This window comes from Lathamus discolor, chromosome 3 (genome assembly GCF_037157495.1).
Source record: "Lathamus discolor isolate bLatDis1 chromosome 3, bLatDis1.hap1, whole genome shotgun sequence".
NCBI classification, from domain to species: domain Eukaryota; kingdom Metazoa; phylum Chordata; class Aves; order Psittaciformes; family Psittacidae; genus Lathamus; species Lathamus discolor.
The window spans coordinates 98,353,881-98,370,411 of record NC_088886.1 but is presented as its reverse complement, the minus strand read 5'-3'; the positions used below and the strand labels follow the sequence as shown (position 1 = coordinate 98,370,411).

Here is a 16,531-nt window from a genome sequence, read left to right as displayed (position 1 = left end):
ATTTTCTACCTTAAAAACTGCCAAAGCAGACAAAATATGCAGAATCACCAATCTAGTTTACCAGAAATTTATGTGGGTAAATCAAGCAAATACAAAATAATTGCTGACAAAACCAAACAAGAATTTGCAATTTATGTTCAGATACTAAATCCAATTTTTCACTGAAGTTAAACACCGATTTGGGTAGTAATTCTGTATATCTTAAACTTCAGGTAGTAAAAAGTTGACATGGTTTAAGGAATCACAATAAACAAATAGAATAAATACAGTCCTCTCTAGCATGTCTACTTAAGAAGAGTCAGAATCAGGATTAATTTTTACTCTTAACTTTAAGAAGTTGCTTCAACCACATACTGTACTTTCATTCTTACTATCTGATCCTTTCAGATTTGAAAAAAATCTAAACATTTTTAGAAGAGCTATACATACTAAGAAAATATTTCAACTTTGAGTCAGAACATTAATCTAAGAGGCTAGCACCAGGCAAATCGCCAGATCTGCATTTCTTCATGACTACCCATGCCCTTCCTCCATGCCTGCAGTTTCTGTGACTTCAGGTGCAAACTCTTTAACATTTGACCTGCAAGTTCTGAAAAGAATTATCAAGTTTATTTGAACCGCATCCTTACCTTTCCTTCACAGACACGTGTCCTGGGTTTACCAGGAGCCGTTTTGCTCCGTCTTAGTAACTGGTGCAAGCTCTGTGTTTTGACTTCCAGCCTGGGCAGAGAGCTGATAACACCGATTGGTTTTAATTGTTGTTAAGTAATGTTTATTCTGGCCAAGGACTTTGTGAGTCTCATGCTCTGCCGGGGACGAAGGGAGGCCGGGAGGAAGCAGAGACAGGACACCTGACCCAAACTAGCCAAAGAGGTATTCCATACCACAGCATGTCACGCCCAGGATGTAACTAGGAGTTACCCGGAAGGTCTCTCTTCGGGGGGGGGGGGGTGTCGGACTCGTTCGGCCGTGGTATCATATTCTCTTGTTATTTTCTCTTATCAATATTATCATTGGTGGTAGCAGCAGTGATTTGTGTTATACCTTATACCTTAGTTACTAAACTGTTCTTATCTCAACCCGTGGGAGTTGCATTCTTTTTGATTCTCCTCTCCGTCCCTCTGGAAGCAGGGGGAGGGCAAGAAGTGGGGGGAGTGAGTGGATGGGCTATGTGGTTTATGGCTGACTTTGTTTAAACCACGACAACATGTTAACTATTTTTAATGCAACACTATGCACTAACCTTTGAATAACAGTCTTCTTTTCCAAGGTAGTTAGGTGCTTTAGTGATTTTTGACCATCATACACATCTAAAACCACACACCTGCTTTTTCACCCTTTTCACATTCACAATTCTGAACATGCATTATAGGCAGGCTAGTCCCTAGCTAAGTGTTTCAAGAGTGTATCAAACAATTTTGCTGCCCACAGAGCATGACATTTAAAATCTTGACTATGTTGCAATGCCCCCAAGTTGACACATCTCTGGAGCAGTTCCTTTCTTTTCTGCATAGTGTGTTTAAGCTACACCACTCAAACACAGAGATCAAAGATGATCTGAAAGGAGATATCAGAAGAGACTTCTCTTAACAGGGAAGCAACTCAATGTACCACTTAAGTAAGCTTTAAGTAAGCTTTAACCTTTGCCCAAACACAACCAGCGTTGAATAGCCTCCATCATTCTCATCATCACTGTCAGCAACAGTAGAGACTATGCTATTTTTTCTTCTGAAAAATCCTTTAAGCAAATATTTCCTTTCCCCTAAAAAAAAAAAAACAAAAAACACCACACACAGAAAACCAAACAAACCAACACAGTTTCATCTTTTTACCTGCTTCTCTCCTTTATCTTCACTCAGAAGGTAAGATAGGAGGAACGGGCAAAGAAGGGAAAGATTACATGGGACAGGCTTTCTCAATTCCAAAACACCCAGGACATACCATACACCAATTTCCTTTCAGGTAAATATTTCAGCCTCTTGAACAGAGGAAGGAAGTTAGTAAAACTGAGGTATGCCTAAGCTATTTCAGTCTCTACATTTTGTACTCACCCAGAAGACAATGTTGTAACTGAAGAGCAGGTATTTGTACCAACAGCTGACTTCTGCATTAGAATATCGGTAATAGTGCATCTTCTATAGCACAGCGTCTGCACATAAGAGAGAGAATGAGAATAATTAGGCAGTGAAATGTTTTAATAATAATCTTTTTCTAGATCTCTTGTTGAGAAAGTGACTATAGTAACATGCACCATATGACATTCAGCAGTATGTTCAAAGTCAGCTCAGAAACTTCTGCTGACTCTAAACTCCCTCTAAGTATTTGTTACTTAATAACCCTATATTCTTTAAGCACCCTGATGTGGTAACAGGAAGAGACACCCAAAAAGGAAACTAGCTATACAATTAGCCTAGAAGGTCTGCATCAGCAAGCTGACATTCATCTGTTTTCTCACTCCTTCAAAACCATTTTACTTATACAGACAGCTGCTTGGACTTACACAAAAGCGTAAATACATACCCTGCAGATCACACATCCACCCAGCTAGTAAGATGTTAGAAGTTGTTACCTGGAAAACCTCAATGTCTACAGACTGCTAAATACAATAGGCAGTGGTACTCTATCTTTTCCACACTTCAACTTTTCTTTACCAAATCAGTACCCCATAAGAAGTCTTATTCTTGCAAACATTAAAAAGCTGGTCTGCTCTGCAGTTTGTTTTCCGTGTTTTTGTATATTCAGTAAAGATAAGGTTCAACTGCAACTGTTGCTCCAATATTTCAGAGAACTACAGCTTTTCAGAGTATGATAACTAAACCACCTCTGCAGAAATGCCATGCGTAGGAACAAAAGAACAGAGGATAAGCTGTTAAACTGAGAGCTGGAGCAGGGAAGACAAAGCACTCCACAGCTCTTGCATTCCAGAGAGCTGACCACAGAAGTACTGCTTAAGACAGACAAAAAACAGTTCCATATTTCAACCCTACACTCACCTTGAGGTAAATGTTTTCCTCGCATAAAATGTCAGTGAAAAGCTTGCAGCAGAAAAGCAGCATAGAGAATTTTTATACACCTCATAACTAAGGAAAAGGCTTCAAGGACTATGCTGGCTTGGACATTCACAGACAGCATGCAGAAATCACGCCTACCCAGCAGTGTCTGAAACCAAGCACCATGGAATACAGAACTGAAGATAACCACCACATTTTTTTTTTTTTTTTTTTTTTTTTAGAAGACAGCCTGCACCTGGGTGTACAAAGAACAACCTCACAGAAAGAACAGAAGCAAATACCTGTTAACTTTGAGAATCCCATTCAATAAAAGCTAAAGCAAGCTCTTTATTGTAAGTGAAATACCAATTGTTTTCCAGGACAATTATGGAGTACTACGATCAGCGTCTTACTGGAGGAGCTCGTTTTCTGAAATCTCAACACAAATATTTCAAGCCTTGTCTCAAACATTTTTTCCCCTGAAGCTAAAAACCACACACACACAAGCAGATCAAGGACACACAACAGACACCTCCAGCCCATGAGACTACAAACTCCTATCCAAACAGACTTTGATTTTTCCTTCCAGAGGTCACCCAATGGCAGGATTGGCTGCCATCTGGAAACAGAATGAGAGTCCTTCGTTGGTCCAGATACACCCCCTGTCCCTCTTCAAGCCCAGCCAGGAAGTTTCTTTGCTGCCCAACAAATGGAAATAGTTTTCAGAAATGCAGAGACCATGCAGAAAAAAAACAAGGAGGATAGATTTTAATAGTTTTATCCATAACTACTTAAAAGTGTATAATACTTTACCAGAAAATCATGTGACTTCACCAAAGTAGGATTGCAAGATGTAGACAAAGAATAATTTTTGCCCTTTTTTTTTTTTTCAGGCTAAAATGGTTTGCATGTGCACAAGAGGAATTTTCAGATCATACGAAAAGTTGGCAGGTGTTATATAAGTCATACTGATCCACTTGACATGAAGTACATTAATTTGTATATAATAAAACCAGACACCACCTAAATAGCCTTCAGGCATGTTACCTATACAGGTTGCTTAAGATACATCACTCTAGACTCACTAGGTGACTCCAGATTGGTGCATCTGGACAGAGACAATGTCAGCAGAAAAATTATTAAAAGAAGGAATTACTCCACCTGATGCCATACAAGATGGAGTAAAAAATTCTATACAAGTTGGAGTAAAACTGAGTTAAGTCATAACTAAAGCTTTTTGTTTTTTTATTTAAACAGCCCCAGTAAAGAGACTGTATACACAGAATGAACCAGTTGGTGGGTTCCATAGAAACAGCAGAGCCCAGAGAAAAAAAAAAAAAAAGTATATATTGTACATTCTTACAGAAACAATACCTGCAAAATTTGTCAGGCTAGAGAGCGTGAACATTCAGAATTAACACCTGAGCTTGATCTTGCCACAGTTAGATGTTGATTTCCATACAGTTTTGACCAAATATAGAAAACAAGTCTTTTTGCCTTCCAAAACTTCACCTTATAACTAGGTTCTAATGCTCACAGTTCATTTGTAGCAAAAAAGCACTTAACCTTTGTTAAAACAAAGAAAATTGTACTTTATAGCAGCACAAGCAGTGACTGGACAGGACTGCCCTAGATATGATCAGTCACATAAGCCGAGTTTTGCAATATACATGCCTCTAAGTAGACAGTTTTGTTTCCTCATGCTCTGGTTCAGCTTTAGTTACTGACCTTTCCAACCCATCTAACTTCACAGACAACATCTTGAAATCTTACTATTAAAAGACATAGTAAAGAAAACTTAAACACTACTCTCCTGTTTTTCTAAGCCTGCAGCTGAGAGAACGCAAGAGAAGGAATGAACACTTGGCTTTTCTAACTTCATCTCAGCCTCTAGCCCCAAATGGAAATTTTTATTTCAGTACTCAGTAGTCATACACTTATTTCAAGTCAGTAAGTCTGATGGGTCTGGGGAAGAGGGGAAAAAAAGGAGACACTAGAGACAACAGCAGAACCTCACTAATCTGAGCAAAGTCCAAGACTCCATTTGCATCAGTTTAAATCTCTGTTACAGCAATATACTGGCTGCCAGCACAAGCACATTGTCAGTGGTGTTCCCAGGCTGAAAGGCAAAAACACAGCACTGCACCAGCTACTAAGAAGGAGAAAAATGACTGCTACTGCTGAACCCAGGACAGACATTCTCTGGATACAGGCACACGAATGCCTTCACCACTGTTCTGCCTGCCTCCCTGTGAATATCAGGATCCTGGCAAAAGACAGAGGTGCTAACTGTAAAATGCACACACACTACTAATAAGAAACATTGCTTTTGCTGCTGCTACCACTATGAAAGATGAGGCAGCAGGTGGCATGTAACTAGTATATCATTAAATTCCATAAAAATTGAGTTCTACTAGACAAAGAGGCTTAAAACGTACTATGAGACAGAAAGACAAGCACACCATTTCAGCACACTCCAAAGTCTTACTTTTTGTTAGGTTGCCCTCCCTGGCACTGGGATTCAGATCCAGTTGTTCCAAGTCCCAGCTTCAGTGAAACTATTCCCAGGAATTAAGAACATCAAAAGTACCCTTTACTGATAAGCACTATTCCCCACCTACCTCATAATTTTCACCATCAGCTCAAGAGACACTTCTCTCCATTACCCCATACAACTGGCAAGATGTCCCAGTCAATATCAATCACAGTATTTTCACAAAATGAAGAAACAAAATGCCTTTTTTTTTCCCCATATACTTCTTTTTTTTAAATGCTTTGAAGGTACAAGGGGCCTAGTACTACCAGTGGTTCCTTGCTGCAAAGAAGCTCATGGCTCCAGAGACAGATGTTACATTCTGAAACACCTACTTATATTAAAGAAGCAGATTTGACTTACTCTCTTTGCTTATTCTCATCAGGAGTCTTTGGGTTCTTGATGGACCACCAAACACCATTATGGAGGAGATGCTCACTACTGGTGTGGGAGTGACATTTTGACATAAGTTGAAAGTGTGGGCATGCCTGACTTTTTCCCCTAACCCTACAAATAAACAGACTAAGCAATCCACTCAAGGCCAAACAGCCACCTTCCCTGTGTTTATACTAAAACCAGTCATGTTTCCTAATATAGGAGGCATCTTTTAGCAGTCTAGAAATCTACTGCATCAGTATTTCATTTCACTTACATCACAGACTACATAACTATCATTAGGCAGTACTAAAAACCACTTGGAAGATTAAAGTAGGCAGCACAGACTAGCAACTTTCTCTACTGTTTCAGACAAAGCAAGTCATATTGTGTCAGCTGACACTTTATCACCCACTCATGACAACAGGAATTTTTAGAAATTAAATAGAGCACTGCTGCTTTAGTAGAATATGTAATTTTGTCTTGGTGTTTACAGCTTTAGTAGGGGGAGGGGAGGAAAAGCAGTTGTTTCTCAAGAGGCTACTGCCTTTTCCAAAGCATTTCTACACCCACAGATTCTACCCTTAACTCCAAAATGCTACAGCAGTGATATTCATAGTCATTGGATTTTTACTCTCCTAAAACAGAAAGGTGTGATATATTAAATAATCTAACTTGGATCTGCAGAGAAATCCTCACAGATATTAATTCTAGATCAAGAACAACTGGAACACTAATGCACATATCTAGATCTAGGTCCACAGGTCCTTTTGACCTTCAGACAGCATTAGCTTTACAAGGAAGTAAAGAATTTCAGTATGACTTTATGTAAGCTGCACTGAAATTCCAGGTTCAGCCAGTACTGCCACCATATGCAGCCCTTCCCTGTTCCCTCCTAAAATCCACAACCATTAACCATCCTATTCAGTGGAGCAAACAATCACATAGCAAATCATGTAGCACAACTGATCAAACCTGTGATCTTGTACCATGAGCCAAGAATAAAAGAGTTTTAAGCCTTCCAATCTACCTCCCCAAAGCTCATACAAATGCTGAGGTGGGCACAGTCAAGAGATAGCAGAACAAGGACAGGAGGCCAGAAGCAGCACTAGCTTCTGAGTATGCTCATGGAAATGCACCACCCTTACAATACCAGCAGCCTACACCAGCACCACAAGCTACACCACGCTTGAAGCTAACGCACTGAAATGGATAAAGCTGGGAGAAGTGGGGCAAAACTTAGGTAAGAGAAAACAAAGAAGAAAGTTCATTTGGTAAGCTGTTAGCTGCTCTCCTCATCATTTGTCGATACAAAGCATAAAGTCATGCAAAGCTGGTGAAGTAAACCAACAAAGTTAAAAGAAGAACAAACAAAGGAGAAAGAATTTTTAAAATGCAGGAAGAGACATGCTTCAGCCTATCATTTGTTGTGATATGACTACTTAATTCCATTTCCCCATCAACAGCAAATACGTATCAAAAGATATCAGTTCATTCATTCAAGACATGGTGCCATTCAAAATAACTGTCACATTCTTTGAAGGTGCTCAGTCAAGGGGAGGTGGGAACAGGGGAGAGAATTGAAAGACTTATCCCTTACCAGGGTTAGTTCATAGATTTTCTTAGAACCTTCTGAAAACAGAGCAATTAAGAGGCACCTACAGACTGCTCTTTCCACATCCCAGAGAGAAGCTGACCACTGAAGGAATCTTTATGTTCAGTACAACACCTGGGTGCTGGGCATCAAATCTTCATGTGCAAGGAGTAAGCTGATGCAGCACAAAGGCAAGGAAAACTGTCAGGATTTGGAGCTCTTACAGGTTCCTGGAAACAGGGACAGTAGTCCTTCTGATGACTCAGGAACTCACTGCAAGCGCCATCTTTATTTTTGCAATTGTGTCTTCAAGGAACTCTGACTGGGGCCTCGCAAAGAAAAGACAAGCTTCTCTTCAGGACCACCAGTACAAAATATCTACTTCTGCTGCAGTCTAGAAGCAAAGCCAGACCAATTTCTTAAGACGTCATCTTTTTGTAGTGTGCTGAAGACTCAAAGCCCTCAAAGTATCTGAGGAATATTTCAAGCACATGCCGCTCCAATACAAACTCCACAAAACTATCTCTCAGAGCAGATCCCTACAAATTTTCAGGTTTCAGTGACCAGGCTTTATTCCCTACAGCACAAATTGCAACTTGGAAAAACTTCTTAAGGAACACACACCAGTGCTCCTGAACTCAAAACAAGGAAGCAGTGATTCAGATGAGCTCCACTCTGGCCCTCTAGACAACTCACTCTGAAGTTATGCATCTGCTTTTGGCCAAGCCACTACTTCTACATGGATAAATTGCATCTGAAATACCATGTAAAAGTACTCTGAATTTAAGACTAGCATTCAGAATATTGACATCTTAAATTCTGAAAAATAATCTATGTGGGCATCATTTGTTACCCTCTTGTGAGCTGCCCACTAGACTAACATCACAAATAATCTGGCATAAAAGCTCTACACCGCACAACTGTAACTCAAGGAGCTGTTTAAGCTATCACCCATGGAACATTTTCAGCTCCCATTGATTTCTTTAACAGAAATACAGAAAGGAAGACTTGAAAAAGGTGAGCAGAATCAGGGATCACTCCCACAGCAATTAAAAAGCAGTGACAGAGGACAACAGCCATTGTAACAATTTCACTTTTCACCAAAGATACAGCTGGCTGGCCTTGTTCTCAAAAAAAAAAAAAAAAAAAAAGAAAAATCCTCAAAATAAAAGCAGCTCCAAAAATTCTGTATTTTGTTTCTACAAACTGGTCAGAATGAAAGCTGATGACACTGTAGAATGTAGGTGGTTACTGACCATGTAAATTCAAACAACAAATATTTTTTGTTATTGACACTGAGAAGAGGTACAATTTTACTCAGCTGTCCACTGGACGTTACTAGGTTTATGCTACTTCTGCTCCACTAGCATCAGGTTCACTGAAGTAACGAGGAAACAGATAAAGTCTTTCCACTCCAATATACAGCAGGCACCTGACAAGGCACCAAGTAAAACATAGATCTCTTACCTAGTTTAAGGGAAATCTGCTCCAAGTAGCTGACTGCAAACAAAACGTACACTCCATATTCTGACTTAAAGCAAGAGACAAGCACAGGCATCAGAAAGAAACATAAACATCACAAGAAAACAGTCTAAAAGCCAGCACTCATCCAAACATGAGCAAAAGACAGAAGAGAGAAAGATCATTCTGTAAACTCTCAGGCTCTCTATTAATATTTAATTGCAGGCAACAGCACGAGGACAGGAGGTGGGGCCTTCACTGGCCTTATCCTCAGAAGCACTCCAGGCTAATCCATGTTTCTGCAAATTAAAACTCAGATTATACTAGAATAAGTGAAACCAACATTAGACACTGTCACTACAGTTCAATGGATGGCTTATCAGCAAAACACACAGAAGCCTGTCAGTCATTCTGATCGGGAGTTTATTCACTCTAGAGACCAAAGCCTGTCAGAACAAGTAGCCAGAATAATCTTAACTGATCAAAACTTCTTGGCTGCTTCCCACTACATCTCATGAAAGCAGATACATTCACACTCCCTCTAACAGCAACAGCAGCAAGGCAAAACTCGTGGTCTCAAAGTAAGCATGTAATTTGACTTTTTTTTTTCTTCTTTTCATTCCAACAGAAGGTTTTGGAACCCTTATGAAGTAAATATATTTTATTTGAGAAGCCAGAACTTCCAGTTTGGGGAATAATTTTATTTCTATTTAGTGATCAGGGAAAAAAAATACTTTTATTTAGCAATCCAATAGTAACAGAACCAATTCCAGACATGTCTGCTCACTCCCACACCTCCATACAGACCAAAGTATTTCAGGAACAAAATGGGTCCTTCACTTGGTATACCACTTTATATCACAAAAATGAGTCACAACTTTGAGGAAAAAAAGACAGGAAAGAAAAAAGACCAACTTTCTTTGCTGATAAATCCATTTTTTTTTTCCTGAGACCATCCTGAATTTTTACACATGCTGTGGCTTTCCTCCATTTCCAGGAATGCCACTTGTTCAAATCTCCAGTTACATTTCAGCCAAAAAGGATATCCCTTCATTTTCTTTTTTTCATGAGAGAGAAAAACAGCAAACTAATTATAGTAATATATACTAAAGAAATCTCAAGCATATAATTTGTTTTGGAGTTTGCTGAGGAGTTTTTTCCTTAAAAACATTTCTTCCTTACAGTATAACATGCAGTCTGTCCACGTCCACACTGTATTTCTTAGCCTTTACACTGAATGTTCCTACATATAAACACGTTAAGTATAATTAAATATTTTGAAAATTTAAACTAGATCAAGGTATCTCCAAGTTAAAAAAAGAATACCAACACTGATATTTGATCTCTTGTAATGAGCATGCTAAGAAATAAATGCAAGTACAGTACTAGTTACATTTACCAGTTGTTCTGGTTAAATGCTGTTTTCATGTCATGGAGACATGATGTGGGGCTGAATCCAGAAAACTTTTCTTCCCACCTCAAATAACAGGACCCATGCTTTCAAACACCAGGGGAACACTCATTCCAAATGAGGCAAACCCTCCCTGCACCAGGAAATGCTGCTTACTGGGGGCACAGGGTATTAACACATGATGGGTCTGGGGACAATGCTTTCAACGCTTGCTTTCTTTTGCTGACCCTCCACCTTGCACACCAACTGCATTCTCAACCCAGGAGACCTTATTTCACATCCCAAGCAGGACAATCACGAGCTCACAGCCACAAAAGAAAATAGCTTTGTGGCCACAAAGACAGATCAACAATCATGTAGTTATTCTCCTTACCAACTGACTTTCTGATAAAGAAACACCTGTGCAACTTTCCAAAAACAACTAGTAGGCAAACCTCTAACACAATACCGGAAAACATTAGTGATGCGACAAAATGGCATTAACCAAACACCTCACAAACCTAACCACTACCAGCTCTTCAGCAAATGAGATGTCTCAGCCAAAAGACAGAAATAAGCTAATGCTTCAAGAGACTTAGTTAGGTTCACAGAGCACGCTGCACTCACTACCACAACACAAGTTAAAAGAATTAAAAAGACAAAGACCAAAGCTGCTGCAGACCAAGCCCATGTTTGAACAACTCCAGCCCTTCCCCCAGCAGCCAGTGCTCAGGCAGGTTGTGAGAAACCCTTGACTGTCTCACTGGAAGACTGCATCCGCCCCAGGGGAAGGAGGAAAAACAGGCTTTCCACCCCTTAGGAGCATGCCAAGAACACCACAGTGCCATTAGGAGATCAGGGCAGCAAAGGCCATGAAGTGACAGTGTTGGTGCTCTTTCCAATGCAGACATCAGTCTCTGCAATAGTTAACAGATGCAATAGCTAGCAAATGCACCAGGGGAATTAGAAGGCGCAGAAGTTACACACAAACACTTCCTAATCTGCGCCTTTAATAAAAACAAAACAAAAAACCAAATACCTCCAGAGGGGAAAAAAATAAAAAAATAAAAAAATGTGGGAACACAGGAAACTGCCATCTTAACAGGCTGACTGGTTATAGAAGCTGTGCAGCTCAGAAGAAAGAACAGAACTGAACAACACCTTCCCTTCTCACTTGTCTCTGCTGGACAAAATCTTTCAGTTAAAGGCCCTTCTGCTTTGCAGAAACAGACCACTGCTATGACCATTTTGTCAAAATACTCTGCCACCTCAGCATGCAGTACGCTTTGCAAAGAAATCTCTTCTTGTCTTCTGAGTCATCTGCCTAAATTGCCTATCCATTAGTTTCAAGTCAAGCAACTTTTTCGATGAACCCTCCTCCACAGGCTTGCCATGCAGACAAACTAAAGTAACTTGATACTCAAGGTAGGGTAGAAATCTCCGTTTTGCACCCTTTATTATATATAGCTACATCACTGTATTCAAATTCCACCCAACATTAAGTTTTTCCCTCAGCACCATTTAACAACAAATTGAAGGGAAAGAAATGGGCATCAAGAGAATCAGCTCTATATCCCAGCAGTCAGAAGGCTGCTGTTGCATAAAGACTATAGTCCAGTTCAACAACTCGGGTATCTTCCTTCAAATACAAGCTACTTGAGGCTATTCACTTTGTTTTCTATTCCAGGAGTTTCTAAATGCCAGTGTACATGTTTCAGCACTGATGTTATGCCCCAAAGCAGAGTAGACAGCTCTTGCCAAGCAGAACAAATCATGCTCTTTTTAAAATATTAAAATTCACAGCATTCTGTGAATCCTGAATATTGTGCTTCATTCTATTTCCCGTAGCTGCGGCTGCAGCAATTGGAAGCTGCCTTGTTACCTCTAAATCCATCAATTATTTAAAGAAATCACCTTTCCAGAAAGACTCAAGTATCTATTATTTAGTCTTTGAGCAGGAAGCAAAAAACCTTCAAAACAGAAAAAAAAAGATTTCTGGGAAGGGCTGTAGGGCCACATGAACAAATTTGGGTTTGTACACTACACAAGCCAAAATAAAACAAATCACAAAAAAGCCAAAAGCTCATATGCACAGACAAGCTCAGCAAGTGCCTGAGCCTATTAGTGCCAAAGGAAGATCCCTAACAACATCAGGGGGCTTCAGCACAGGTCTTCACACGGAAGACCTTTATCAATTTGTTATGAGTATCTGCTCTGTAGACTAGAAATGTAACAGAGAGAAGCTCTTTCTTGGTACCAGGATAACACTTACTTCAAAGATCAAGAGGAAGCAAAGCCCTATGTTTATTACACCCTTGCTTTTCACATTCAGTTTCAGATCAAGAATGAAGACAGCCTTAGTATTTTCGGCTTTTGCACGTACTTCTAAAGACAAAGACACATTAAACAGCTCTGAGAAGAAACGTTCTCAGAAGAAATCAGACTCCACTGTCCATTGTCTCAAAGATTGGTATGAGAAACTGAGATGGAATTCCACCTATCTTGTCTCAGAGTTGAGGTAAGACTCTTTCATCCGTTGCCTGAGAAAGGAGTGAGGAGCTGAACCGGGACTCCATCATCCACTTCCTGAGGGATGAGTGGGAAAGAACTAAGACTCTTGCCCTCCATTACCTGGAGCATTGGTGCGAGGAATTCCTATCCATTTTCCCAAGAATTGATGCAGACAGGTGTGTGCAGACACATGCAGTTGAACAGCAGGCTGCAACACCAGAGAAAGTGATCAACCAGGAACATGTAATACATGACATGAAGAACAGAGGTACTCCCACCAACTCATTATAAAAGGGGAAAAAGGTAATCACTAAAGGGCACACGGTCAGGGAGCCACTGCCATGAGAACAACTCCAGAAGGACACCTCCGTGAGGACACTCTCCACCAATGACTACCACAGACCCTGAGGGGCACCCTCCATGAGACATCGCCATGAGGGCAACTCCGTGAGACACACTCCACAGGGTACCTTCAAGGGGACTCCAGAAGGATGTCTCCACGAGGACACTCACCGCCAAAAGACTCTTGGGGTACACTCTGCTCCGATACTAACTATGAACCCTGAAGAACTACCACCACCCATGATGATGACAACGGATCCCCAGGACACCACTGGATCCAGAATGGTGACTCTCTCTCTTGCTGCACCCCAAATCCTTGCTTCATTTTCCATCCTTTTTCCAATCTGTCCTATAGCTATCCCCTTTATTAAAATAATTTCCTTTTTTGAAAATAATTGTCCTTTTGTAATAAATCGACTAATTTATTATGGTACTTGACCTCATCTGTGTCTTAATTTCACTCTTGGGTTCATGAAACAGGGTCCAGCACTGGCATTTTCTCCAACTGGACCCTGACAACATGTAAGCAGCCACAACGCTAAAGAACAGAAATTCTTTCACTTACACGTATCATGCATGAGCTGTACTACAAGGAAAGAGATAAAACACTGTTGCTTTGCTCCCCAAAAGGAAGAGACAGGAAACACCAAAGCAAAACAAGTGGTGATCTCCTCCTCCAAATTGGCTGAGGCACACTTTGAACCAGAAAGGAAAATAAACTCACTTTTCAATCCTGCAAAGAGCCCTGGGTTTGGATACAGTTCCTCTGTGGTCAGCATATTTTATTTTCATTTGCTAAAAGTTTTCTGCATAAGTGGTAACAGAATAATCAAGCAGAAAAATACTTCTCTCTCAAAAGGCTTAAATTCCAAGATTTTGGTCAGACTGGTAGAGAAGGTCAGCAAAAGCCTGGCCATTGAAGTCCAGTAGTTTCAACTGCAAACACTGCAATCCCTTATCTCGTCAATATTTGAAGATCACTATTTTCTGCAGGTTAAATCCTCACCTGTGATACACCTAAAATAGAAGAATTTACCCAACAATGATTTTACAGCTCACCAACCATACTGAAAACAGGCTTTGTTCAGTCATCCAGGATAAAGAGAAGCTGTTTTACAATGCAAAAAAATTAAATACAAGATGTTCAACTACATTTAAGTAATTAAATTGTGTCTGTTTCAAAACGAAGTCATCTGAACCTCAATGTTTCATTCCCCTGCTCCTTTTTTGATTGCTAGATTAAAATCAGATCTCAGACTTTTTGGGGGAACCCAAACTATTAAACTTTAAAACTTATGTATATCTAACCTTGATGAGCTTCACCCTGATCATATTTAACACTGTCATTAACCTTTCCTTTAAGAGATGCTTTAGGCTGAGCAAGAGCCAAAGGGTCAGGAAGGATTCTGTTCCTGTCCAAGCTGTGCTACCCTCACACAAGCTACCAATGCTACAGCAATAGAAAAGCTGTAGATTTGAGGACTCTGCAATACTAATGAGCAAGACATAAGACTGTCCTTTGGACATATAATCTGACATCACCTGGAAAAGGACCATTTCTTAACTCCCCCTTAGCAATAGCCTGCAAAATTCTCTGAAGTAATTCTTATTCAAGGGTTTCATTTTTCTGAGGTACTTGAGCGTAAAGCAACATAAGAACCATAGCATGTCCACGGATTTTGTGAATTGCAGCCTGTTAGCCCTAGAAACACACCATAGATGCCAAAGTACAAAAGCCCGTTCTACCAGACACAGGAAGTTTTGACCCAGGAAGCCAGTGTAAAGCAGAATGGCACAAAAAGCCCACAAGTAAAAATATCTTTGGTTCACGTGAGGCATAAATGTCTCCTTTGTCTGGTGTCTGAAACCCACATACTTTACCATACCCTACCCAAGTGAAGGTTGTTTTTTTTTTGTAAAAGCAGAAAAATGACATAAAGGGAGGATCCGTAGGAACAGTTTCCACAATAGCTCTGTGAACTCCACTTCTCCCACACACACCTCACTGAGATTTCTAATGTAACACAGTAAGATTAGAACAAGAGTTTAATTTACTTGTGCTAAGCAGTGATCGAATTGTGCCACACGTAACACACAATGGGAACCTTGACAGAAGACTATGAGAATTAATTGTAGGAGTAGCCACACACTATAGTTACATAAGCTATATATAACTACCCTCTAAGAAAATCAGAGGTCAGCCTCAAGACAAAACGCAATCTGTAAGGGATATATTCCTCAGTTATTCATTAGAAATTAGCCTACAATTTCTTCACACAGATTATCTAACGCATTTGCATCTGGACATGACCAAATTCTTAACACACCACCTCAACAACCTTCTTGCTACATCTAAGAGCAAAAAGTTACATCTTCAACACAAAAGCGAATCACATAATCACAAGGGTTGGAAGGATCCTGTGGAGATCATCTAGTCTGACTCCCCCTGCCATGGCAGGGTCACCTATAGCAGGTTACAGAGGAACACATCCAGGCAGGTTTTGAATGTTTCCAGAGAGGGAGACTCCGAACCCTCATGGGCAGCCTGCTCCAGTGCTCTGCCATGCTCAACATAAAGAGGTTCTCCCTTATGTCTAGGTGAAACTTCCTGTTTTAGTTTATGGCCATTGATCCTTGTCCTGTCACTGGGAACCACTGAAAAGAGTCTGGTACCCTACTCCTGGCACCCACTTTTGAGATATTGATACACATTAATGAGATCCCCTCTTAGTCTTCTCTTCTCTAGACTAAACGGGCCCCGCTTCCACAATCTCTCCTCATAAATGATGCTTCAGAACCCTGATCATGCTTGTGGCCCTCTGCTGGACCCTCTCCAGTAGCTCCTTTTCGTTCTTGTACTGATGGGCTCAGAACTGGACACAGTACTCCGGATGAGGCCTCACCAAGGTCAAGTAGAGGGGGAGGATCACCTCCCTTGACCTGCTGCCACACTCCTCCAGATGCACCCCAAGATAGTGTTGGCCCTTCTGGCGCAAAGCCACACTGCTAGCTAATAGTCAACTTATCGCCAAACAATACTCCCAGGTCCTTCTCAGCTGCAGTTTGCCCAATTAGATAGCATTCTAGGGCTCAGACAAAGGAGACATTTATGCCTTATGTGAATCAAGAATGCTTTCACTTGTGGGCTTTTCTGAAAGTGTCCCAGTTAGATAGCATTTTAGGGCTCGGAGCAAGGGCTTTTTATGATCCTTTCATTAAGCATTACAAAGCTCAAAGGCAGAAAAATGTAAGCCCAGAACATAACCCATTTCGGTCCTGTCAGGTATGTTACCTACATGAAGGCTCTTGCACAGCCACTATTCCTAACAAAAAAA

General features: G+C 40.5%; 1 protein-coding gene across 3 annotated transcripts in view; it reads right to left on the bottom strand.

Moving 5' to 3' along the window:
- TSPAN14 (tetraspanin 14) overlaps positions 1 to 16,531 on the bottom strand; it is a 44,740-nt gene that overhangs the window by 25,226 nt on the left and 2,983 nt on the right. For 2 of the 3 annotated variants that reach the window (XM_065670760.1, XM_065670762.1), the window contains exon 2: positions 2,052 to 2,149. In XM_065670760.1, coding sequence (XP_065526832.1) covers positions 2,052 to 2,132 — 81 coding nt within the window. In that variant the 5' untranslated portion in view covers positions 2,133 to 2,149. Of the gene's footprint in view, positions 1 to 2,051; positions 2,150 to 2,993; positions 3,140 to 16,531 lie in introns of those variants that run through there. The other variant, XM_065670761.1, reaches the window with a different exon arrangement.